The sequence below is a fragment of the Poecilia reticulata genome, chromosome 2, assembly GCF_904066995.2.
Source record: "Poecilia reticulata chromosome 2, P_reticulata-male-v2, whole genome shotgun sequence".
In the NCBI taxonomy this organism is placed as follows: Eukaryota; Metazoa; Chordata; class Actinopteri; order Cyprinodontiformes; family Poeciliidae; genus Poecilia; species Poecilia reticulata.
The window spans coordinates 21,315,659-21,341,148 of NC_088831.1; the positions used below are offsets into that span (position 1 = coordinate 21,315,659).

A 25,490-nucleotide genomic window follows, 5' to 3' on the forward strand; every position below is an offset into this window, starting at 1 on the left:
ACGGTACGAAACAACAGAGAGAAGGAAGAGTGTGTTTGGATTATGGTAAAGCCGAGATGCAAGGTGTTCACATTGTGGTTACTCAGCCACTCCCCGTGAATCTGCTGGAGATTTTACTGTTGACAGTCTGCATGAGCAAAGACAAACATGATATTCACTTTAATTATATCAATGTCAAGCATGTATAGTTGACTTTTGCCTTTTAACTTTGAAAGACAAAAAGGTGTGAATTTGAAAAAACAAAATTTCTATTTAATATAAAGATTTTTGTTTCTCTTTAAGTTTACCTGCAAGTCTTCATAACAACCTGTTTTTATGCTTTTTATGACTTTTTTTTTTCATATATATGTTTCACCCATAAATAATGCTAGCTGAACGCAAATATTAACCATGTCAAACAAAAAATTAGCAACTAACCGCTATTGAATGTTAAAGGAAAAGATTGCTGGATTTGATTTTTACAAAAAAAGAGAACAAGTCATACAGCTACTTTTATTGACAGGAAAAAAAAGTGTCGCATCCTAAAATCAACTAAAATTTGTCTTTTCATAATCTAGGTTCAAAATGTGAGTTTTTGTTTCATATTTACAGTTACATGGAAAAAATATCATCACGCAGAGCCATAACGTTTCTAAAATTCTTCTACGGGGAAAATGTGATTCATATTTGAACGGTTTGTGGTTTGTCCACCTCACTGGATAAACCACCATGTATGTTTTTTGTCAAAGTAGCCATATTTGACTCACCATTCATTATTTCTTGGCCAAACTTCGAGTTACGTTTTGATTCCTGAGTTCTGTGATTCAACATCGTCACCATTCAGCTGCCTTATATGTTTGCCTTCTACTTAATTTTTCCTTTATTTCTCAAATTAAGGACATGAAATTGAGCTACACACAACCCGGTTAGGGTCAAGCAGTGCTGCACCAACACTGTTTATAGTGGGGATGGTGTGCTGCTGACCTCAACTCGGGACGCTGTGGGCCAGTGGGCGGAATACTTCGAAGACCTCCTCAATCCCACCAACATGCCTTCTGTTGAGGAAGTTGAGCCTGGGGACTCTGGGTTGGGCTCTCCAATCTCTGGGGACGAGATCGTCGAGGTGGTCAAGAAGCTCCTCGGTGGAAGGGCCCCGGGGGTGGATGAGATCCGCCCGGAGTTCCTTAAGGCTCTGGATGTTGTAGGGTTGTGTTGGCTCACGCGACTCTGCAATATCGCATGGACATCGGGGGCAGTTCCGCTGGAATGGCAGACTGGGGTGGTGGTCCCCCTGTTTAAAAAGGGGGACCGGAGGGTGTGCTCCAATTACAGATGGGTCACACTCTTGCCCCCTCTATTGCCGGCAGTAAGTCGGGCTCGTTTCCGGTGAGAGTTGGACTCCGCCAAGGCTGCCCTTTGTCACAGATTCTGTTCATTACCTTCATGGACAGAATTTCTAGGCGCAGCCGAGGTGTGGAGGGGATCCATTTTGGTGGCCTTAGGATCGCATCTCTGCTTTTTGCGGTCTTGTGTGTGGATGTGGTCTATTGGGTTCATCAGATCGTGATCTGCAGTTCTCGCTGGAACGGTTCGCGGCCGGGATGAGGCTCAGTGCCTCCAAATCCGAGGCCATGGTCTTGAGCCGGAAAAGGGTAGAGTGCCTTCTCCGGGTCGGGGGGGTCGTCCTGCCTCAAGTGGAGGAGTTTAAGTACCTGGGTATCTTGTTCACGAATGAGGGAAGAAGGGAGCGGGAGATCGACAGGCGGATTGGGGCAGCGTCTACTGTGAAGCGGGCGCTGTACCGGTCCGTCGTGGTGAAGAGAGCCAAAAAGCGAAGCTCTCGATTTACCGGTCGATTTACGTTCCCACCCTCATCTATGGTCATGAGCTTTGGGTCATGACCGAAAGAACAAGATCACGGATACAAGCGGCTGAAATGAGTTTCCTCCGCAGGTTGGCTGGGCTCTCCCTTAGAGATAGGGTGAGAAGCTCGGTCATCCGGGAGGGACTCAGAGTAGAGCCGCTGCTCCTCCACGTCGAGAGGAGCCAGTTGAGGTGGCTCGGGCATCTGGTCAGGATGCCTCCTGGTGAGGTGTTCCGGGCACGTCCCACCGGGAGGAGGCCTTGGGGAAGACCCAGGACACGCTGGAGGGACTATGTCTCTCGGCTGGCCTGGGAACGCCTTGGGGTTTCCCCGGAGGAGCTGGAAGAAGTGGCTGGGGAGAGGGAAGTCTGGGCCTCCCTTCTGAAGCTGCTGCCCCCGCGACCCGACCCCAGATAAGCGGCAGAAAATGGATGGATGGATGGATGGACAATCCAGTTAAAAAGGAAAAGGCTTAAAAAGAAGCAATATGTCCCAGTAGGCTCAAAAAACAAACATTTTTAAGGTTAATAGAAATTTTTGTGACTAAGTACCACACAAATTGCAAAATGTAAATCCAGAATCGCAGGTGAAGTTAACAAAAGAAACAAACGTTGTGTAATCTTCCAGAAATGTTGAGTCATGGGTTTCCCCATTGAACTGAAGGTTTCTCAGCGAACATGTATTTGCATTCAGTTATGAGTCAGTCGTCATGATTATTCCCTGCCCACTGGAAAATGGCTCATTTTCTACGAAGACTTTCACAGAATCAACTACAACCCACAACACAATAGTTCATAAATCTCAGCTCCAAAAGCTGCGTCATATAAAGGAAATCCACAGGGAAGCGAGTGAGCGTCGCTCCTTCACCCTTCTCTCGCCGGGGGGCGATCTATGTTTTCGCATCCACCTGAACAATGTGTAGTTCCGCCACTGGTGGTGAGTATTTGTCATCATTAAATATTCCCCCGTAAACTGGTATTGTCATTATGACAAGATGAAAGTGATTGGTAACAAAAGTTACTCAGCCACAAAGTTGTCCGCCACGTAAACCACCAGCTTTCTACTGAGTCATCAGCAACGGTAATCTGATCTTCGCGTATCGCCCAGAGCTGCTCAGGAAACAGTACATTGGTTAGCTTCGTGTAATGATTTTCCGTGGCCTAGCAGCAGCATCCTAGCCTTACATCAACAAGTCCAATGAAAAGCGCTGGAAGCTGTGATGTCAAACACACCAGAAGTAAGAGTATAGTGGAGACGGGTTCTTTATAGAGCTACAAACCGTTTCTCATTGCAGTTTGTTTACCTAAAAAGTCCAGTTCGTCTGGGGAGGTTTGATGCAGACAGAAAAAGTGAACTCTGGTCTGCCTAAAAACTTAAAAGTCTTCAGTTGAAGGTAAGTTCATCGCTTTTTTCGGCACAATTCGAATGTCAAGCGGACCAGAAACGTCGCCAAAAGCAAGAGGTGGACTATGGCGCACGGCATTCTGGGTAAATACAACCAAAACAAACGTACGAATCTAGCGGTAGTTAACGGGAGAAATGGCTTTTTCTCCTTTTCCAAATATTGTCTTCTTCTGAGATTTTATGTCATTTCCTTCAGTGGTTCTTGTTACAGCGCCACCACTGGCAGGGGTGGGCGGGGGGGTGGGAATAGGTTTTGGTTTGTTTAGCAGTGCATTGCGAAAGTGAACCTCTTCAGCTAAAAATGTAACAAATGTTGTAATTTTGGTCCCCAATCAAAACTGAGTCTGCCAAACCATCAGGTGTGAAAGCCATAAATGTCTGGAAATATTGTAGATCAGTCATTTTAGACAACTCTATACTCCAAGGTTTAAATAAACCTTTTGTGATGCAGGTTCTCTTCTCCAACATACATCGTATTAAACGCCATTGATTGGGAGCCACGATATTGGTATTGGTGTCATAGTCAATAAGCCTTGTACGATTAGTAAAACTATACTCAAAAATATACATTAAAGAATGAAGCTCGCTTTGATATCTTTATCCACAAACAAGTTAATAATAATGATTGTTGAGTTTATTTTTGATAAACTTCTCTGTTATTTAAAAACCTTTAAAACAAAACTATAATGCCAAAATAAAAGTTTGATGGATAATCATTTCACTGTTCTGCAAATGGCTTATATTTACATTTTTAGTGTACAAAAAACTCACAGCTTTCATTTTCTCTATACAACCATAAAAACAAGACCAAATATGTACAAATATTTTCATCATTTTTACAATTGTATTTACATCAATTTACATAAACCCTTAGAAAATAATTCCAACACTTGTTTTCAGGAAGCGTTGGGTAGCTGTCATGCTGTACACATCAGATGGTTTTGAGGTTTCTTCGATTTCAGTACATGTTGCACAACACTGGACCTTTAACTGACAAGAAGTGGCAAAAATGGCCTCTGACCATTTGGGTCATAAGTTCAACAAGGCAGTTTTCTCTGGATAAGCCGCCCTCTTGCCTCTGACTGGCATATGATACCTAATTTCTTTCCAAAACCTGGAGGAAGGAGAGAGGGATGGTGACACTTGTGAGTCCTTTCCACGTCTCTCCTCGTCTTCTCTCCATGTCCTCCATTTCTGCCTCGTTCGGAGAGACTTCCACCAGCACACGGCGCCCTGTTTCTTCCTCAGGTGGCGAACCGACTCAGGGAAGAGGGCCAGCTGGGCCGGGGTGATCTCCTCCAGCTCCACCAGAATGACCTGAGAGGACAGAACTCCATTAGAACCTCTTTGTTGAGGACACTGGAAGATTCTACATGAATAAGAGTTGAATTGTGTGACTTTCTGTGGCAATACAATGACATTTCTCTGTCTTACCTTTAAGGAGCCCTCCAGCAGCGCTCTGTTCATGGATGCCACACATTCCAGATGCTGCCTTGCGTCCGAAAATGCTTTGTCGTCACCACCAAAACCCACGCTGCCATTGCCCTCGCTGGTCCTGCTTTCGATTTTATCAACTTCCTCGCTAATCTTCGTAATGTTGTTGTTGTTACTGCTGGTGCTGCTCGTGTGCCTCTTTTTAATGAAAGTGGAAGCGGTGTAGAGCAGGAGAACACGACGACTAGCCTGAAGGTTCTCATCCACAGAGTCCACGATGGCTGCAGGAAGACAGGGAGCAAAGAGAAAGATGAAAACCGTGAAGGGAATAGGATGCATATATAAACTATACCAAACCACCCCAGGAGTGACAAGTGAGATGGAAAACCAGATAAATGGACTCCAGTCGGCTGAGTGAGGACTTGAACAAGGTAGCCAAGGAGAAATGGCGCACTCTGAATAACCACAGAGGGATGTAACTGGACAATAAATTATCTAACACTCGAGGTGCCCAAATCCAGTTAAGACCTGCTTTCTCCAAAACTGGAGAATCAAATTATTTGATGTTTAACAGGCCTTTAAAGAGGTTAGTGACTGAGGATGTTTTGTTATGAAGCTGCAAATGTTATGTTTCAAAGACTAATTTCGTCCACGCAGGACAAAGAAAATTAGGAAGTCTGCCCTCATGTGTTCATGTTATGCATTGCAACTTAAACTTTTATCTGGATGAAAACTTTATTAAACAGAAGTAGCAGACAAGCAACACAGTAATGGCGTCCTGTTGGACATTACTGCAGATATTTTTCGCTTCAGATTGCATTACCGGTATGTATTAAAGGAATAATTTTGTATCTTTGTTCTGCGCAAGATGTAGCCCACCAATGTGTTATTTGACTGTGAAAGTAGTCTTTTTGTTATGCAAAGTACCCGCGATTTGCGAGGTCGTCCAAGATGGCGTCTGTAGTGTAGGTTATAAACGTATTTAGGATGTTAATCAGCAGAAATTATGTGTAAAAGTGCATTTCATATTCATGTTTTTGTTGTGTTAATTATCTTGTTTTCAGTTTCACACTAATGAATGTCATTAAACCTGCTGACAACGATGTTCAGTCCTAAGAGTTTTGTAAAATGCTCTTAAAGGGCATCCTTGTTTTGAGTTGATATTTCGGACATTATACAACAGTCAAACTTCACTTCAAACACATGAGTAGCAAACTTTTTTCTGTTTTTTGTTTTGTTCAAAAATGACTTTTTGCCATTCTTCCATAAGGCCCAGACTTACAGCACAGTTTGCCTTCATACTGATGTTTCACACCAGTGCTAAATTAGCTTACGAGGCTAACTTTCCCATGTGGGAGACTTACCCTGCCCCGGCAGGCAGTCACGGCCCGCTATGAACAGTTTGTAGCCACAGGCCTGTTCCAACACTTCAGGCAACGTCTGCAGGGCGAACTTCTCCACTTCCTCACTGAACCCAAAGGCACCAGGATTGGGGTATGCCACATAAGCATCATACAGCTTGCCATCAAGATCTAAAAGTAAATTTGAATTAGTTGCATAAAAAGCTTGCTTTCTCAAAACAGACAACAAAATTGTACCAAGTTAAATAACAATGGCTTCAGAAAATAATAATAAACAAAAACATGAGCGCACAAATGAAACTTACAAGGACCAATTAACCTAAAATGAATACTTTGAATTGAGGAAGGAAGCACAGAGACATGATTAAGAAGAACAAGCACACTCCATTCAGAAAAAACCCATGGTGGGAATTAAACCGTGCACCTGCTTGTTACAGGGCAACAGTGCCACCTGCTGTTCCACTGTGCAACCCACAACAAAAACACAATCCATTTATTTATTTTATGTAGTGATAATTATAATTACCACTAAGTTTTTAAGTTTTTTTTCTTATTATAAACTGGACAAAGTGAGAAAAAGTTATTTTACCAGGAACTCAGTTTTGAGTTCAATTTAGTCAAAATCATAGGTGGGTGAGATTTTATCTGAAAGAGCACAGTGCTGTGGTTTTTGTGCTATCTCTGTAAAGATGTGCTGAAATGTGAGATAAAAAAATTTGAGATTCTGTGGCTTTGGATTTTTGTGTGCTACTGTATCCCATAGCTGCTGTATCGTGTTTTTTTTGGGGGGTTTGTTTTCAAGGAGAGGCTGCTAACTGGATGTTTCCACTTTATTTCCATTGATGGTGTTGTAATGTCCACAGCACATTTTTATCTTCACCTCTGATTTGAAGTGTTACCTTTATTTGTATAAAGGACTGGAAACGCTCTCCTGAAGCACAGCACAATGTCTGTCCTGAAGATGTAGTAGACGGTGATGCTGATGACGAAGAGAACAGTCACTCCACCAAACACTAAACCGATGGGAAGGATGATGTTCGGATCTGTGGAAACAAGAAATCACATATCAGAGTAAAATCAATTTACACTGAGAATACTTTGTTTTTAGCTACGTAGTTAAACAGACTTTGCTTATAAATTTGTTATGTAAAAGTATCCCAATTATTGCATGGGAAAAAAAGGGTTTTTTTCCCCTGAAAAATGATCAAATCTGCTGCAAAATCTCAATATCAATGCTGCTGCTCACGCTCTGACTAGAACCAGGAAGACAGATACACATAAAGTTTATAAATCACTGAACGGTTTGGCACCACAATATACACTGCTCAAAAAAATAAAGGGGACACTTAAACAACACAATATAACTCCAAGTAAATCAAACTTCCATGAAATCAAACTGTCCACTTAGGAAGCAACACTGATTGACAACGGGGACCCTCGTCGGGTAAAAACCCACCTGTTCGTAGCTGCTTTTGTACCACAATTAATGAACCGCTGACAAGCATTTTGATGTGTAATGGAAAAATGCAATGTTTCAGTTGTTGCATTTTGTGTTTTTATGATATGAAGCACTTTGAATTGCCTTGTTGCTGAAATTTGATTTGATACAGAAAAACCAAAGTTTGATTTTCATTACAAAGAGCACTGAGCTAAACTGTTGAGTTGAGTTGAATGAAAGTCAATCTGTCACTTACTCTTATTTTCTTTATTTTCACTTTTATGGGAATTTGCATGCTTTGATTCAAACGTCACTGCTGAGTCACCAGTGAGGGACAATTAATGTTATTCTATGCTAAGTCATCATTAAAAACTGTCATTTTCGCCCACGATCTATAGGTTGTTGATCACATTTCTATTTCCATTGCCAGTTTACAAAATACACGAATTTTGATACTTCCGAAAAAAACCCACCTCATCCTAGCGCAGACTTTTTATCAAAAAGTATGATTGTTTTTGTTTTTTTTTTAACGTGTGTTTTCAATAAACTAATTTATTTTTGTAATTCCAATTTGTGCACAGCTCATGCTATGTAATGCACAGTGGAGCACAGTAAGAAAATCTGATGCCCACAAGCTTTACCTGCTGGTATCAAAGTAAAGTATCCGTCCGGATAACCCCGGGAACTGAAGACCCTGCAGGTGTAGTTGAGGTAGAAATCCTCCTCCTTCAGTTCGGAGAAGAGAAGCAGCCGCTCCAACCACACACCCTTTGGTTCATCTTGGGTCCACAAACTGTTAGAAAGTCGAATCATTGAAAGCGTCGGCCTTAACAGGTGGCATCATTTTTACACTAGCAGAAGTTAATTTAAATGTACCAACCGCAGGTCTGATGTGTAGATGCGGTCAGACGGCTCAGAATCAAACATGACCTCATTTTCGACCAACCAAATGACGTCAACGAACGGTATCCCAGCACCGGGAACAAACACCAGACAACTCTTTGTGAAATTTGACCCTTAAAGCAAGACAGAAGAAATGTGTCAGCCTGACTGTGATTTGCTAAACTAAACCACTCATTTATTTGAATTTTGTCTTTTTTATTTGATATTATTTGGCATGTCTTGTTCAGTATGTTGAAGAACAAACCAGTTAAATTAACTGTACTAAACAAATCTGGATGTAGTTATGCTTTTGTAAAATACACTAGACATGTTCAAGCAAACTTTGTACGTCTGATAAGAACATTGCATGGACATTTAAAACACTTAAGACTGTATTGATTAAAAACTTAAGGTTTCAAACAGGGCAGGCACATTTATAAAAGCAAAACATGTCAAAAGGCAGACCTCACCTTTTGCCTCCTTGATAATTTCATTTTCCGGCTTATGAACTTGTGGAACGAGGGAGTATTTATCTGAAAAGAGAAAAAATGTAAAAATGTATCATTTTGTTTTTTGCTATTTGATCATCTCTTTTGTTTGCTTGGTCAAGGCAATTGAATTCTGCCATTGTTGGCATAATGGCATAATTAAAAAATAGAATTTAATGGTAGTGTTGCTACACTCATGCACAGTAGGTGGCGGTGTGCACCTACTGTGCTTACGAGCCGCCATAATAGAAAAGAAGAGCGAATGACAGACTGACACTGGAGGAAAACCTGATCAGAAACTCTAACAAAATCCAACACCTAAAAAAAGAATCTAAACCAACAGAAGGATTGAACTAGAACAAGGTCGTACAAAAGCAAATGAGTCCAAAACCTACTTTTGAAATATTTAACCAGATACTTGAAAAGTAGGTCGTATGAGTCATTTTTGCTGTTATGTATAAATGTAGTACGATCTGAACTGACCGTCTACCGTTGCTTCGGTGGTCTCCGACACGGTTACTGTCACGCCATCGAGGGTAAAGGTCAGAGTGCAGGTGTAAATGCCGTCGTCTTCAGTTTTCACCTTGTGGAAGACCAGCTTGTTCCTGTCCTGGAAGGTTTGGCTGCCTGAGTCCAGTATGGGATCACAGCCCTGAGTCGGATGAACAAAAAATGATGTTTAACTTTAAAGAAGACACACAAGGACCCAACATGATTTAATAACTTAACAATAATAATAATAAAAAGGCTATGATTGTCCTTTTTTTAAGGGAGGAGGATAAGTTTGTATCCTGTTTTATACTTTGTTTCTAAAGGGACAGGTGCGATTTTCCTGAATTGTGGTTCTGTTGAGAGGAAACTTGCAGATAACTCATCAGCACAAAATCAGATGCATATAAAAAAAACCTTCACATGCAGAAAGTTGAACTTGAACATACTGAGGAAGGCATTCATCTCATCGTCATAAGGAAAAGAGGGGACGCTTTTTATTCCACCAAGTGTTGTAGACATTCTCTTGAGTCTATAGAAATTTGTTTCACAACAATAATGGGGGAAAGCTAGAAAATAATTTGTGATCCGCTGATTTTGCTGTGTTCATGTAGATCTGGGCTGTGAAGAATTGGATGTTACTCACTTTGTACCATGTGACAGAGGAGCTGATGCCATAGCTGTCCAGTTTCTCAACATAATCCCCCAGAAGGCAGTTCACTCCGTCAGCCACATCTTTTGTGAGAGATGTATACGCTTTCTGTGGCCTTCCACACTCTCCAGCCTCTGGCAGATTTATCACCAGCCTAATGGACTGCATGTAGCACTGAGAAGGAGTTCTGCATGGAAAGACAATGCAATGAGGTTTTCATTCAGAATGATTATTGTCTCTTTATGCAATAGAGGAAAGCCCAGATGATGATGATGATGTCGTGGCTTTGGAAACTTCTGATAGGTTAACATGTTTGAGTTAATTGAAGGGTGGCAGAATCACAGTGTGGTGCTGTTTTTGCTGCAGGAGGGACTGGTGCGCTTCATAAAATAGAGGAAAGAACATTATGCGGAAATCCTGAAGCAACATCTAAAGACATGAGCCAGGAAGTTGAAGTCTGGCCACAGATTGGTCTTCCAAATGGACAATGACCCTAAGCATAGGACCAAGGTGGCTTAAGGACAACCAAGTCAATGTTTTTGTGTGGCCGCCACATAGCCTTGATCTCAGCCCGTTGGAGAAGTTGTGAGCGATCTGAACAGGCCTGACTCAGTTCCTGTCAGGAGGAATGGGCCAGAACTCCGGCAAACTATTGTTAGAAGCTTGTGGAAGGAAACCCAAAAGGTTTGATCCAAGTCATACCATTTAAAGGCAATGCCACCAAATACTGAGGAAATGTGTGTAAACTTCTGACTGTGTGGCATTTAGCAAGTAGAAATAATTTTGCTAATAGTAATTAACCTAAAACAAGAGAGGTTTGGTCTTATTTCATGTCAAACAGTGTGGAAAAAAAGATGCAAATGTCTTTATTTGGTGTAGTTAATGTAGAAAGACCCTACAATGGGTATGAGTTTTCCAACAAGTAGTAGCCTAAATAGAAGCTTTTACAAAAGCCTTTGCTTGGTTGCAATGACTTTGCCTTCAGACAGGCTCTTACCGCACTATGGCGAGGTATTCCCCATCGTCGTCCAGAGTGGTGTTGAGGAACCAAAGTGTCTCCTGGAGCACCAGAATCCGACCGGTCTCGTTTCTCATCTCCTGTCCCGTCTTTGTGCTGAACCAGGTGATGTTGAACGGGACGGCGGTGAAGTTAAAGACGTCCAGGCGCAGCAGGGTGCTGTAGAGCATGGCCGCATCCCCGGGCACAGAGAACACCCGTTCAAACACGAGCTCGTAGTTGGTGCAGTTATCTGCAACGCAGGTCACATCGTTTATATCCAGCTGTTCAGGTCTCAACTTTCTGTCAAATTCTGGTTACTAAAATTAGCTTCACATCGTGTCCCTTTATCAGAAAACTCAAGCTGTCAACTTAAATGTGTGATGTCACTTTCAATCCAAACGAATGACTGTGGATGTCCCTGTTAAAGCTCATATTTAGCCATCAGGTATGATTCAAACTTCATCAACTATGACTTTAAGCAAACTTGTTTTAAACAAACTCGCCATTGTTAGTGAGCAACAGAGCACATACGTCCTTTCTGTCAACTTTATTTGAAAGCAAAGCTGCAGTTGCCTTGATTAGGTGAATATTTTAAAACTGTGTTCCAGTCAGAGTCCCAACTTTAATCTGACAGAGAATATCTGGAGAAAGTAAAAGATTAGGGTGATGGTAAGGAGATCTTCCAGCCTCGAATATAAATCACAAAAGATGAATCATCAAAATACCAATGGAAACCTGTAAAAAGATCAAACTATAAGACTATAAGGTTTGACTGCTGTAATGGCAATAAAGATTTTTCCTATATTATTGAAAAGGATATAACTAATTTTTCACATGCTTCAATAAAAATGTATAACTGGTCCATCATTTAATTTTCTTTTGTGAGATGGGTGGATCATGTTCCATTTTTGTCCACGAGAGGGCATTAAAACGCTTGCACATGATGAGTGGAGGCTGTTGACTAAGCAAAACCATGGGAAATATCATACTTGTGATTTAATAAGCAACATTACAAAGCAACAGCTTGTCTTTTTTTTTCTCAAGACATATGATATTTTGGTACATTTATGTCAAGACAGAAAACAAAACCAACCTTTCTTCATGAGCTGAGCCTGGGCCGGTCCACCACAGATCCCTGAAATCCAGAGGAACAACAGAAAGCTTTCCAGCGATGAACTCGGGCCCATTGCTGGAAATAAATGGAAACACATAAATGACCGTGTCTTATGGATTACAGCAGCAATCTGAGCATGTTGTGCCAGCCAGTGGGTCTCTGACACAAACCTCCAGTGTTAAGATTTTCATAACACATGTGTTTCTCTTCCTCTCTCTGCTCCTTCCTTCCCCATTCTCCCACCCTCTGCTCCTCAACCAGATACCGGCACCGGAGGAGTCACAGCAGAAACTGCTGAAAAACGCTGAGTAATGCTTTCAAACCAGGCGCATGTCTGGTGTCCATGGAGACGCCATTCTCCGTATCTGATGACTAAATTAACCCAAATGATTAAAAAAGAAGAAAAAAAACCCAGCCTCCCTCACTGTTGAAGGTATTCTGTTCTGTGCTTAAGCTTGTATTTATTTAAAAACTAAAGAGCTAATGCTGAGGTCAGACTGTCAAAACTAAAAACAAGGCTAAGTTTAATGCCAAGAACTGTGTTCTTCCTGCTGGGTTTATCATGAAGATTGTAATGACTTTTTTCCCCCTCTGCACCTTCATATTTTATCTCCTCAGTCAAATAAAACTGCGAATATACACAAGTTGATGTTAGAAGTTTCCATAACCATGCCAAGAGAGGAAAGCATTTTAGGAGTAAAATGACAGGAAATTCTGATGTTTTTCTATTTAAAGTGTGTTTTAAAGCTGTTAAGAACGCTAAGTACATTTCCTCCATGTTCTGGTTGTCACATTAGTTGTTTTGCCAGGATTTCCTTCCTTTAACGTGGCCAGGAAAGAACCCATCAACATCTATTATTGGCAATCTTCTTTAAAAAAATAACATGAATAACAATCTGGATTATGTCGACCCATACTGACCTGCTTCCTTTCTTTCTTCAGAGAAGAACATTTATGTTTACCTCAACGCGCTACAATACATTTTATTTCTTTTACAGTGTTTGATGGAGATTAGAATAACTTTTTAAATTTAACATAAAGGTTGTTTTGGAAAATGCAGCCAGTTGAGAGAAGTGTCAGAAACACGGAGGCGGCACAGCAGATCTGTTAGCTAAGTGTGACTTCCTGTTCCTGCCTAAATTAAACAGCAATACCTGCGCTTTACTTTACAGTATTCATCCTCTACCATAGATTATTTACACCTATATGTTCACACAGAGCGTGTACAGCTTCAAATAGGAAATGGTTGTGTTTTTGTTTTTGACTGTCTCCATAGCGACACCCCCCAGTGTCCTTTGTCCATTAGAGGAAGGACACTGTAATGTTTGGAGTACCTCAGGGCTCAAACAAACTGGCAATGCAGCAAGCAGTTGATGTGCTGGTTACCATGGATATAGAAATTACACTTTTTTCTTTCCTGCTGCTTGCATGTCAACATTTGTGACAGGTGCAGCTTGATCTGCATCTGAAGATAGATGTGGCTTCATCATCATCGTTCTCTGGATTTAAAGAAGAAGAAGAAAAAGAATCAAAATGAAGCATTAGTAGTCTTACAGTTTCATCGGTTGCATCTGTTTCTAACACCACAGATTTTCCCACGGAGAGTGATCTTTATCTAACCACATCTTTCACCAAACGTGTGACTGACTGACTGACAGCGGCAGACGGGGGGAGCTTCGCTATTCATTTCCAAAGCAATGACTGGATTCAGTTTTGACTAACAGTGTTGAATCATTTGACAAAACGGGGTTTCAGGTACAGTTGTGTGTCTGTATTAAGCCTTTGGGACTGTTTAAACTCCCAGTTGTAGTTTCATAAAAATGTTATAGAGATCTAATCTACGTGGATAAGATGATATTTCTAAAAGATGTGTGTGATGCATGTCCTCCTGATGTTCCTGTTGAATTAAACGCTAGGAAAGCAAAAAAACGCTAGGAAAGTTAGGTTGGTTTGTTACCAACCTGTTTGTAACAAGTTGGAATTGAAAATATCTAATTTACAAAACAGTTCAGATTTGGAGAAATTTATTCTTGTCTCTTTTTCTAACCTTCACTTCTGATCAGGCTGCATTTGTTATTCTTTGGACACAGAAAGTCCAAACTAATCATGTAAGAAGTTTGATTGTTTTCTCTCTTCTTTTTCTTTTATTTGCAACTTACAATGCAGTTATAAATTTCACTAATCACCAGGACCACTAGCGGCTGCACCAGTAAATGACTGAATAATATCTAAAAATCTGGTCTTTCTCTTCTATTTAATACCACAAAGGCAATTTAAAAAACTGGGGGTTTTGTCACTGAAGAGACTTTTAGAAAAAACTACATAGATAAAAATAAACAGTTATCAACATATAAAAAGCATCCTATAAAAGCAAGATCGCAAGAAACCTGATTGCAAAAGTAAATTTGCAAAATCCGTGACGAAACCCAAGAGTTTATAAGGTTGAAATGTACCTGAGGTGCTAAGCTTTTTCCCCCAAAAGACAGATTGTAAGGGGAGAACATGCAAACTCCATGGTGAAAGACCCCAAGCCGGGATTTAAAACCTGCTGCCAGGCAACAGCTCTACCAGCTGCACCAATAAAATTAACCTCACGGTTTAAAACCAATTTCAGACACGATACGTCTGGAGCCGTTTTGGTTTAAAAAGTCAGATGCTAATTTTCAGCTCTGATCGGAAGTCAAATAAGTCACAGATTTCAGAAGAGAAGAATTCCAGCTAATCTGGCTCAAACACCTGGGATTACTCTGACTTGAGTGACTAAGAACCTGCATAACCATCCAGAGTCGTTGCAGAGTCAGAGCATGTCGAGCATAGTTTAAATCTGGGGCAAGCTTAGACAGAGCAGCACGGGAGAGGAACCCAGGAGGAGTTCAGCAGGTCGTCCTGAGAGGGGGAGGATGGAGATGGATGACTCTCATGAAAGGGAAAATTGTTTTGTTGATACTTTAGTTAAAAAGTGCGAGTTAGCTGTGATGTACAGAAGAGGTTTAGATTTTTTCTCAGCATTCTGACTTTTTATTATTATTTGAGGGGCTTATTTAATCTTATGAGATAAAAAGACATAATTCAGAGGGAAAAAAAGTCAGAATTAAGAATTTCAGATTTTTTTCCCTCAGAATTACGACTTTATTAGATTTTTTACTTTAATCTTCTGAGATCAAAAGTCTGAGAAAAATCTCAGAATAATTTGTTTTGTTTTTTTGTTTCTTTTTTATCGGCCCTAATCCTCTTCCATTGTGTCAGTAACTAGTTGTGCTAACAAAAAGAAACTTAATTGAAAATCATGTTTAAACTCAAAATTAGATTTTCCAGACCTCAGATTAAAGGAGAGCCAAGCTTATTTATTTTTTTTATCAGGATCTACTTAATCTTCCAAGCAAACAAAGCTCCATGTTACTACCGCTAATGGAGACGGTGGAGAGGTTGAGAGAGCGATAAAGTGATTACTCTGTTTGTCCTTGTCAAAGAGGAGGAGCGGTGGCTGCCCGGAACTGGAAAATTCATCTTTATTTTATTGAAGTGATAACGCACAAATCTCTGATTGCTTCCCGGACTGACCTTTCTGCTCCCAACAAAACAAGCTCATTCATTCTCCAGAGCAAAGCACAACATGTCCAGAAAATGCTTGCGAGGCAGAAACCACAACGCTGTTGGGTAACGGGTCTCTCTAACGGAACAAATTTGTGTAACGTTTGATTTCACGATGGGGCAAACCGACGGAAAGGTGTTTATTTCTGTTTGCCTTCAGTCAAGTGCTAGCAGGGAGGAGCTGTCCTGCTCAGTTACGCAAACTTTGTCCATCTGTTTGTGAAGTGGCCATTTCAACACTCAGGCAGAGGAGCGAACACGGGTCCAAGGTTCAGACGACATCTAGGGAACCGATGGGCTCGTAAACATCTGACGTCAAGGGCTTCGCAGTCAACACTGTGTCATGTTCACAAGCTTATTTACCAAATCTGAAATTAGGAATGAGTTTAGTGTTACTCATAACGCAACAGAGATGTGGTTGATTTGATGCAACAAAGCACTTAAGATTCCTGACAAGTCAGACAGGAACAAGAACAAGAAAAGATGACAAAGACACAGATTAGATTTTTACTGGCTAATTAAATATAAACGTTACAAAGTCCAGTGGTTTTAGTCTGTGTTTTCTCATGGTTGCATCATTCCAAACCTCAGGTTTTCTGTGAACTAAAGGGTGGCTCTACATTTTTGAACTGAGCTTTTGTTTAACTTTTAAAAGAAGGTAACATTTTGCATGTAGTAGTTAAATTTCCCGTGTCTTTGTTCAGTATAAACCCAGATTAGTTGCCCCTGCAGGCTGAAGCTACAGTCAGTCTGACTGTCTGAAAACAAATGCAGTTTCATAACACAGGTAACAGAAACACCAATGGATGAACCTTTAAACCATCATCATGTTTGCATTAAGATGGTTATTTACAAAGAAGCTGATTGGTACACAGAAGTGACGTTGGAGGTGGTGCACCACCATTGAGCTTCCTGTGTGAAACACACATTGAGGCCAAAACATGCAAATCATTTCTACTAAGAGAAACTGTCAGACAATAAATTACAAACCAAAAATATAGCTGTTTTAAGCTGCGTTGCTTTTCTGTTACACAGTTTGTCTCACTGGAAATGCTTTACGTCTTCATGTTTCCCCACAGGTACGTTGGTGATGCACTGCCTCCAACCTCAGTTTCACCTGCAAATCTGTTTCTCTGAATGTAACTCTGAATATAAGGTGTATGTACATATTATACACAACATGATTGTTTAAAAGTTCTTGGGGTTTGCGACGTCGCTCCATCTCCATTCATTTCCTATGGAAGTTAAACGATGAGGCACAATCGCCTGCCCTCCTCTAGCCAAACACCCAACAAAATCAGTGCATGTGAAATGTCGAGCTCGTACGTGTAGAAGTACACACGTGAACCTGTGTGGCGACACAGGAAAGTTGTCAAAATTATTTGCTGATTTAAAAAGGTTAGCTTAGGACAATGAATGACCCCGAAATTGTTTTTGGGTGAAGTTCACATCAGCTAATTTAGTTCCCATTCCTTATATTACTAGGAAGAAATGGTAAGCTAAGCAAAAATTATTATTTTTTTTTAAAGGAAGAAAGATTTGATTTCCAATGACAAAGGGGAATTGAAACCTCGATCCTTGGTTCATGCACTGAGCCTGCGAGGCAAGTCCCAACTTGCTCCGCTGACTGGCACACGCCCTGAATGGGTGTAGAGTTCCCACTGCAAGTCTGTTCATCAAGCTTTGTCATTCATCCCTGACCAGAGAGATCAACAATTGCTAATACCTGAAATAACTGCAGACGCCTATACAAGCAGGTTAATTTGCTACTACTCCACCTGCTGTCTAGACCGCCTGAAAGAAAGAAGGAGTTCTTGTTCACCTGTAGCAGCTGATGAAGACAAAGGAGTAAAAGTCAAACAAAATGAATGACCATGTATAACATACTCATGCCAGTTAGAGGTACTTTTCAGCCAGTGTCATTTAAATAGCCGGGGCTGCATGTGGTATAGATGTTTTAGTCCCCAACGCAGTCGTCCACGGTGCCATTCCTAACTTTTGGGAACAGCATATCCATCCCCACCCTTTTTCTTTTTCCTTGCCCACTCCCTGTACAATTAGTGTCCTTAACGGCCTGTGGTGCCTCAAAATCATAAGCCTTGAAAAAGAAACAAAGACACACTTGAATGGGCTGTTTGATCAACCTCAACAACCTTTCAACCACCTTCAAGCATCAATAGATGTATTTCTGCAGACTTCTGCAGATTTTTTCCTTTTAAAAAAATGCCACTGTTCTTACAACAGTTTGAATGTGTTGATCAGTTTGTGAGGTTTTTCCTCAATCACTCGTCCCTTGCAGCAAGAAGATCCAGAGTGCGACTTGCGGTCTGGGGTCTTTCTGGATGGAGTTTGCTTGTGCATTAGTGCATGCTCTAAAATATGACTCATCGATATCTAAATTGAGAGAGTGTGCACATGGTTGTCCTATTTGTCTTTGTTGCCCTATGAAAGACTGATGAACTGTACAGGGTATACAGGGTGTTGCCCAATGACCACTAGAGATGGGCATTGCCTCGAAAAAACAAGCAGGTATAAAAAATTTATGGATGGATTCATCTTTCCTGTAGGTTATGAAACTGTTTCAAAAAAAGGTCAATTTGCTAGTTTTTGACAGGTTTTTAGTTGGTCTAGAAGTTCCTAAAAGTGATGAGTTCTTCAATCATCCATTAGGGAGGCCATAGTGGTCAATAGCTGAGGCAGGTTGCCAAGGCATTACAAGGCATCACAGACTTGTGCACTCACCCTTTCACTGTCAATGAATGAGCGATTATGTTTGGTAATATTACCAATATTTAGGAAGTTTTCCTTCCTTGTAAAAATGTTTAATTTCTCTCTTTCTAGCAGACGGATATCAAACATGCTCCATGAAAGTGTTCTTGATTGTTAAAAATGTCGTCCCCCCCTCTCATCTGCCGGTTGCGGTTTGGTGGTGTCGGGTTTGTCGCTTCTGTTCGCATCTTCGGGTGTTTCTCACATTTGGGTTTGCTTTCTGTTTTGGAAAGCCTTGCGTGCTCAGGATCAGAACTGGACGTGCTTCTCTTTGTCAGAGAGGGACGTCTGAACCCTGTTCTATTTTTAACCTAGCCTGAGAAAATATCTCTCAACCAAAGATGGAGAGTTGGGGTAGACGGAAGGAGCAGCTAATCTCAAGGGTGTCAAAATACATCGTTTCAGCGAAAAAACAAGAATGACACAAACTGTAGTGGCCTTTCCAAGTGTAATTACTGTAATCTCCGTAACTGAGATTGATAAGTTACAAGGCGTGGGAGGCTGTCAAAATCCATGACTCATTTTGCACTAAAGAAGCAACACAACAGGAGTTACCTCTGGCGCAGCGTGGCCCGACAGCTGGGGATCAACTTGACATAGAGCAAGACGGAGAGAAACATTCTGCAAAGTGAAAGCGTGTCTCGTATTCTTGTAGTGAAGATCTTTATCCGCTTTGGTTTGTGGTGAGATGCTTCGAGAGATTTCTGATTTATCGCACCTCTTTCAACAGTAGCTGCGATGCAACAGAACAAATTGTGCTCTGGCAAAGCTAGATGTTAACAAAGCAAACAGCTTCAAGAAGAAACAATGCTCAAATCAAGATACACGAAGCTCCCTGACTTAGAAAATAAAACGGGGAATGTGCCAATATAGACTTGTTTTTGACCTCAGCTCAGAGTTTAGTCTTATATGAAACCCTCTGGTGGTTTACTGAACGACAACTTGACTTGTTCCATGCATGAAGTGGCTAACCATGTCCTAACCAGAAGCAGTGATTGTTGTTAAAAACAACTGCAGAAATAAATGTAGACAGAAGAGCAAACAGGGAGGACAATACAATCCAGACACTTCTAATTAGTAATTCTAAACCAATCTCAGGTAAGCACAAGTTTAAGGTGTTGCATCATGCTTTTCTATACATGCTTTGTAATGGAACATTTTCTATACATTGCTTAAGAATAGTTACCTTTACTACAGTTTCTCCATCTGCGACAGGAAGAGAAAGGAAGTGAGCCCTCTTTTGAGGTTGGAGTTAAAAAGCTCTTCAGTCGGAGAGTCAACACTGAACACTGTGTTTTATTGACGTCCTACTTATACAAATGAGACTACGCAGGCGATATTAGGTGATTCAGTTCCTACAAGAACATTAAAAAAAAATCTAAAATAAAATAAAAACTCTGTACCCTAAGCTCAAAGCAAACATGCAAAGTGCATTGACTCACCTAAGAGCAAGCAACGCGCGAGGCGGCGAGACACAAAGGAGGGATTAGAGAGTTTACACGGGACGCCAGAGCAAAGAGAGGAAGCCTCACCTCTGACCTGTGCGTGCAAAGTGGAGTCTCCACCATGCAGCTCAGCCAGTTAGTCAGCAGCTTAGTCCCACCTCCACGGGACGAAACCACACAGAGAGAAGGAAGAGTGTGTTTGGATTGTGGCTGGACGCTCTCCGCTCACCTTCCTCTTGCGTTTCAACACACTGATAAAGTCGTTCTGATGCCCATCCCCAGGTGAATAACTGACCGTAAGCTCACCTAAAAATAGCTTCTCCTAACTGGAGAAAATGATAGCAGCCACTGCGTCATGACTGCAACTGGAAATAATTTCCTGGATTCAATAGTTACAAAAAAAATTATGCAGTTACTTTGGCACACACACACAAAAAAGAATAACTCCCCTCATTATGATCCTTTTAAGTTCCAAAAATTGGAAAGTTGCCTTTTTATAACCCATTTTGAAGGTTATGCAGCGTAATTTACTACACATAAATTACTGCTGATATTTTAGAAAGCAAACATTGTTTTCCTCTAATAACATGACACAACCCAAAGTTGAGTAATGTGGACACACCAGACGTGATGCCATGGCAACGATACAAAAGCTCTAACAGACTCAGCAACCAAACCCTCAAGATAACTCTTGAGTGTTGTTTGTGAGCATAAACTTTCTCAAAGAAGAATAGCTTTTCATAGAATAATTGGTTTTCTTTTTCTTGTTTCAATTAACTAAGCTTGCTGACATCCACAATCTTGGTTATAAAATAAATCAACAAATGTTTATCCTTTATATTTATCATCAGATAAATGACAAATGCATTTTATTAGTTACATTATTAAATGAAATTCTCATTATATTTGTAGTAGACTTTCTGCAGCTTCCGTTCACTAGATTTATGAAACCACTGAATGCTCCACTAATATAAAGAATCTTATTATGCTGACTCAGACGCTTGAATTTAGAGAAAAAATGCTGGTCAGAACTGGAGCCAAAAGTCTGTCTTTGTGAATGTTAACAAAAATATTGTTTTTTTCGTAGTCACATTTTCCATCAGATGCATCAAATTTCTTTAATAGCTATATTCCCAGCTGCTTCTTCTAGTTTTACCTTGTTTCATATTGCTAATTTTAGAACAATCATCCATGCCTTTAAGTGCATAAGCTGCAAAAATGTACATTTAAGATGACAGGACAAGAGTACGGTTTCCCATAAAACAAGCATATTGCTGTCTGCCAGAAAAGTACAGGGTCACGGGTTTCCCCACTGGATTATGACTTGATAACATCACAGTAATTATACATTAGCATTTAGTTATGAGTCAGTCTCAATCATTCACAGCCCACTGCAAAATGTCACATTGTTCAAAGAAACAAAGCGTGAACCAACTACAACCCACAAAGTGACAATAAGCAAAATCCTGGACTTCTTTTTTTTCCTCCTGTGTCATATAAAGATAAATCCACAAGATTTTTTTCTGAAGAAAAAAAACCTTCTTCAGTTCAACTTAAGATTGCAACACATCACTACAAACATTTGAGCAAACCCCCCCACCCCCAAAAAGAAAAGAAAATCATCTGGAGAACGCTACGCAATGTTCAACAGTGAAAGTACAACAGTGTGACCCGGGCTAAGCAGCTGTGACGGATTAAGAAAACAATTCATCAGCGAAATTATTTATTTGGGAGCAAATGTATGAGTCATGTGATTCAAACATACGCTGTTCCAGAAAGATCCACGTACGATGAGCAGTGGCTGTTAAGTAACCAAATCTCCATTCAACAACTTTATATATGCCCATAAATTAACTCAACCGATTGTTTTTTTAATAAATAAATAAATAAATAAATAAATAAATAAATAAATAAATAAATAAATAAAGGTAAGGCAGGCATTCAGATAAGCCACATTTTAAAATTTAAAGTTTGGACTTAAAAAAAAAAACACCAATTAACCTGACAGTCATGTTTTTGGACTGTGGGAAGAAACCGGAGTACCCGGAGAAAACCCACGCATGCACAGGGAGAACATGCAAACTCCATGCAGAAAGACCGGGGCCGGGAATCAAACCCAGAACCTTCTTGCTGCAAGGCAGCAGCTCTACCAACTGCGCCACTGTGCAGCCCTGTGTCCAGTTATTTCCTCATCAGTAAAAAGTGAAAACAAGTTTTGGCAAAAATGTTTTGCCTCTTGTTTAAACTCCACTAAAACATCTATGACAGCTGGGATGAACTCCACATCACCTTAGCAGAGCCTTTAAAGTGACCTTCAACTTTTCCACATTCTGTTTATTCATTAATTCAAAACAAAATCATGCATAATTACCAATCTGAAGGAAAATGATGGACGGGTTCCAAGAGGTTTCACAAGTAAAAACCCAAATATTGTAGTGAGAAATTATGATAACCTCACCTCAGTCAACACTTTGGAGAATCATGTTTCACTCAAAGTACGTCAGCAAATCCTTCGATGTAAGCTGATATCTGTTTTGCATATCCAGAAACTCACAATTTTGCTAATTCTTCTTTTTAAAACTATCTCCAACTAATTTTGGTTGACTAAAATTAGTCAACTACCTGATGGTATTTCAAAGGACTACCATCAGGTAGTCCTTCGAACACTGATTTTGGAATCTTGCATCTAACTTTTATTGAATTTAGCTCTGGAATTATATGTTTTGCATGAACATCACTTTGTTCTTTCTCATATTTGCTGTGCCGCCTGGACGGAGTTTCTCTTGACTTCCTTTCAACAACAGCTTTCTTCCCGACACTCTTTCACAAGATTTGTGTCAAAGTCAGTTTCAGTTCACAGACCACACCAGCCGGACCGCAACGCAACGCAGTTGTTCAGCAAAGCGGCACAAACCAAGAAAAACGTAGCACTAAAGCAACGGAATAAGAAGCTAAACAGGTGAAAATATGAATAGGAAATAATCTGAAGATCAACTTCAGATAAAATAAAATCCCAGTTTAAAAGATAAAGTGAACATCGGCTTACCAAACTCCCCTAAAAAAATAATAGCCAATGAAAATAAATAAGTTGGGTTTTGCACAACTACTAGTTTTTCTGCTTGTAGATTCTCCTACCTGACTTGCACATCTCTGCAGCTCCTCCAGAGTTAGAGTCGACTCTAGGTTGCTTTTCTGCTTTGTGCGCTCCTTAGCCAGCCTGCATGTTTCAGCGGATGGTCATGTCTTGGCAGGTTAGCGGTCGTGCCACAGGGTTTGTCAGACAGTGGATTGATCGGAGCTCTGTGAGGCGACCAGAGCCTGGGATGTTGATTCAGAGCCTGACCCTGCGGGAAACTTCATAACCTTCTCCCTGAACTTTCTGCTGCACTGAAAAAACAAACACGGGACTTAATTTCTTACATGTCATAAAATTAAGCTTGTCAAGCTTGCTTTATTTACATTTGCTTAACATGACAGTTTAATTTATTTACTTGGATAAACTGATTATTTGTAACAAATTAACTTTTTTCAGTGTTTTTCATGATGATGTCTTTTACTTTCATGTTCTTTAACTAACCTCTGAGGCCTTCACTGAACATCTATATTTATACTGACACACAGATTTATGTTTATTTATTTTTTTTTAATAACAATGTGACTCATTTTATTTCACTCCATATCCATCAGGTGTTTCTTTGTAAAAATGTTTTAAAACTCCATAATGTTTTTCTCCCACTTTCCCCCATTTGTTTTATTGGTTTGTGTTAGTCCGTCACTTAAAATTTAGTTGTTGATTTATAGATCCACATATTTTCATACTTGCTCTTATTTCAATTTATTTATTTCATTTATTTATGTTTACTATATTGGCTAATATTTAACACTGGAAAGCAGCTTGTCAAAAAAAAAGAAAAAAAAAGCAATTTCCCCTCAAGGATCAGTAAATATGTTTTTATAATTTCACGATGTAAAGCACTTTGAACCGCCTTGTTTCTAAAATGTGTGATACAAATCAACTTGATTGACTGATTGGTTAATTAAAGTATAATCTGATTTTTCGGACTCTGATTCTGTAACGTGACAAAATGCGGAAACTATTGTTAAAGCTTTTACAGATTGTCCTCAGATCTCTTCATCATCTTAAGTTTGAAACATAGCAGTGATTTTCTTTTCCTCCAATACGTTTTTCTTTTTTATTTTGTATCTGGAAAATATATCAGACGTGCTAAACGACAAGAATTTTGAGTTTTAGAAAATACAAGCAAACATTGTTGGAATAAGTTCGGTGCTTTGTGACCAAAGAGAAATCTAACCACATTTTTATATTAGCTCCAGCAGCAGGGAGCCAAAGGACGTCCCACACGGCAATTCCTGATGTAAGAGGTTATGACAGGTCAAGGATCTCCTGGTGCTAATGCTTTTTCCCCCCCGAGTCAATGTCGTTTAAAACGTAGAACTCACCAGCCTGGTGTTATGTTAGTCCCTCTGTAAAGACACTCTTTTCCTCAGGTTCCATAAAAAGCCACTATAAACATCTTTATGGAGGGGAAAAAAAGAGAAAAAAGTAAGCTGAGTCGTCGCGTTCTTCCCAGCTCTTACTTCCTCTTCTGGAGACTGAAGCAATTTCCTTTTTAGTAATCGTTTGAAAGCCAGCAGATGTGCTAACATGTTGAGCAACAGCTGGGAGGAGAGCAGTCTGGGATCGTGCTCTTCATGTTTTACGCACCGTGCTCAGCCCTTACACAAGCAGATATTAGACTTTTGTTTCTTTCTTTTTTGCTCCCAGTAGCAAAGTTTAACTCATGCCACTGCTGCTACAATAAACAACGCGAGTCGTTTCCCAGCTTACTGGATGAGACAAACTGTTTTTCCCAGCGTTTCTGAGCCGGGTTTCCCTCGCGACTGTCTTCTTTCACACGTGCGTTTGGTTTGTGTTAGAGCGTGGAGAGACCTCTTGTGGTTGAAGTGAGAAATTACACAATATTTAAAGAACTGCCGAGAAGAGACGGAGAAAAAAAGTGCACTCTTTTGTAAATATTGTAAACAATTACATTTAATATTTGATAGAACTATATTTCTATGAACCTGAGTGAGGTTAAATATTAATTTATTGTGGAGCTTTGTATGCTGTCAAGTACGTGAAAACACATTTATGTAGTTTCTGCTTCTAAGTGGAGGCTTTTTAATGTAGTTTTTCCTTCTATGTCTGTGCACATTAGAATAGTACTAAATGTTTCAAGTGTAATATTATTTAGTTCATCATAGGTTTTATGATGAGTTCTTATTTGTTCCTGTCTTCCAGCAGTAGAAGGATAAACTATATGATCAAAATGTGGCATAAACATCAATAATCTTTGGGGGGGAATGCATTCCAAAATGGATTTGTCACTGCTTTCTTCTCCTTTGACGTCTTTTGCACCTGGATGACTTCTTCTTAAATGTGCAGTTCCTCACGCATATTTAGGACACAGCTAGGAGGATACCACGGGAAGTACTTGCTTGCTTTCAATCTAATTTTATAGCTTAGAATTGTAAATATCTGGACTGTATCATGTGGAGTTTCCCATTAAAGCTACAGTA

The 25,490-nt window shown here is 40.2% G+C and overlaps 1 protein-coding gene across 8 annotated transcripts; it reads right to left on the bottom strand.

Moving 5' to 3' along the window:
* Positions 1-3,863: 3,863 nt before the first annotated feature.
* Positions 3,864-24,838, bottom strand: LOC103478314 (interleukin-1 receptor type 1-like). Of its 8 annotated transcripts, none has more exons than XM_081600414.1 (13): positions 24,372-24,838; positions 23,046-23,292; positions 12,085-12,180; positions 10,989-11,241; positions 9,986-10,178; positions 9,334-9,502; positions 8,833-8,895; positions 8,361-8,496; positions 8,122-8,273; positions 6,942-7,085; positions 6,046-6,213; positions 4,682-4,962; positions 3,864-4,564 (listed from the first exon to the last, which is right to left on the bottom strand). In XM_081600414.1, exons 2-13 carry the CDS (start codon positions 23,056-23,058, stop codon positions 4,277-4,279), a joined length of 1,956 nt encoding a protein of 651 aa, XP_081456540.1. In that variant the 5' UTR covers positions 23,059-23,292; positions 24,372-24,838; the 3' UTR covers positions 3,864-4,276. The 8 variants fall into 8 exon arrangements, with proteins under 8 accessions (XP_081456540.1, XP_008430295.2, XP_081456551.1 ...); XM_008432073.3 differs by having other exon boundaries at positions 23,046-23,297; XM_081600425.1 differs by lacking the exons at positions 23,046-23,292; positions 24,372-24,838 and adding an exon at positions 19,998-20,635.
* Between the last annotated feature and the right edge of the window lie 652 nt (positions 24,839-25,490).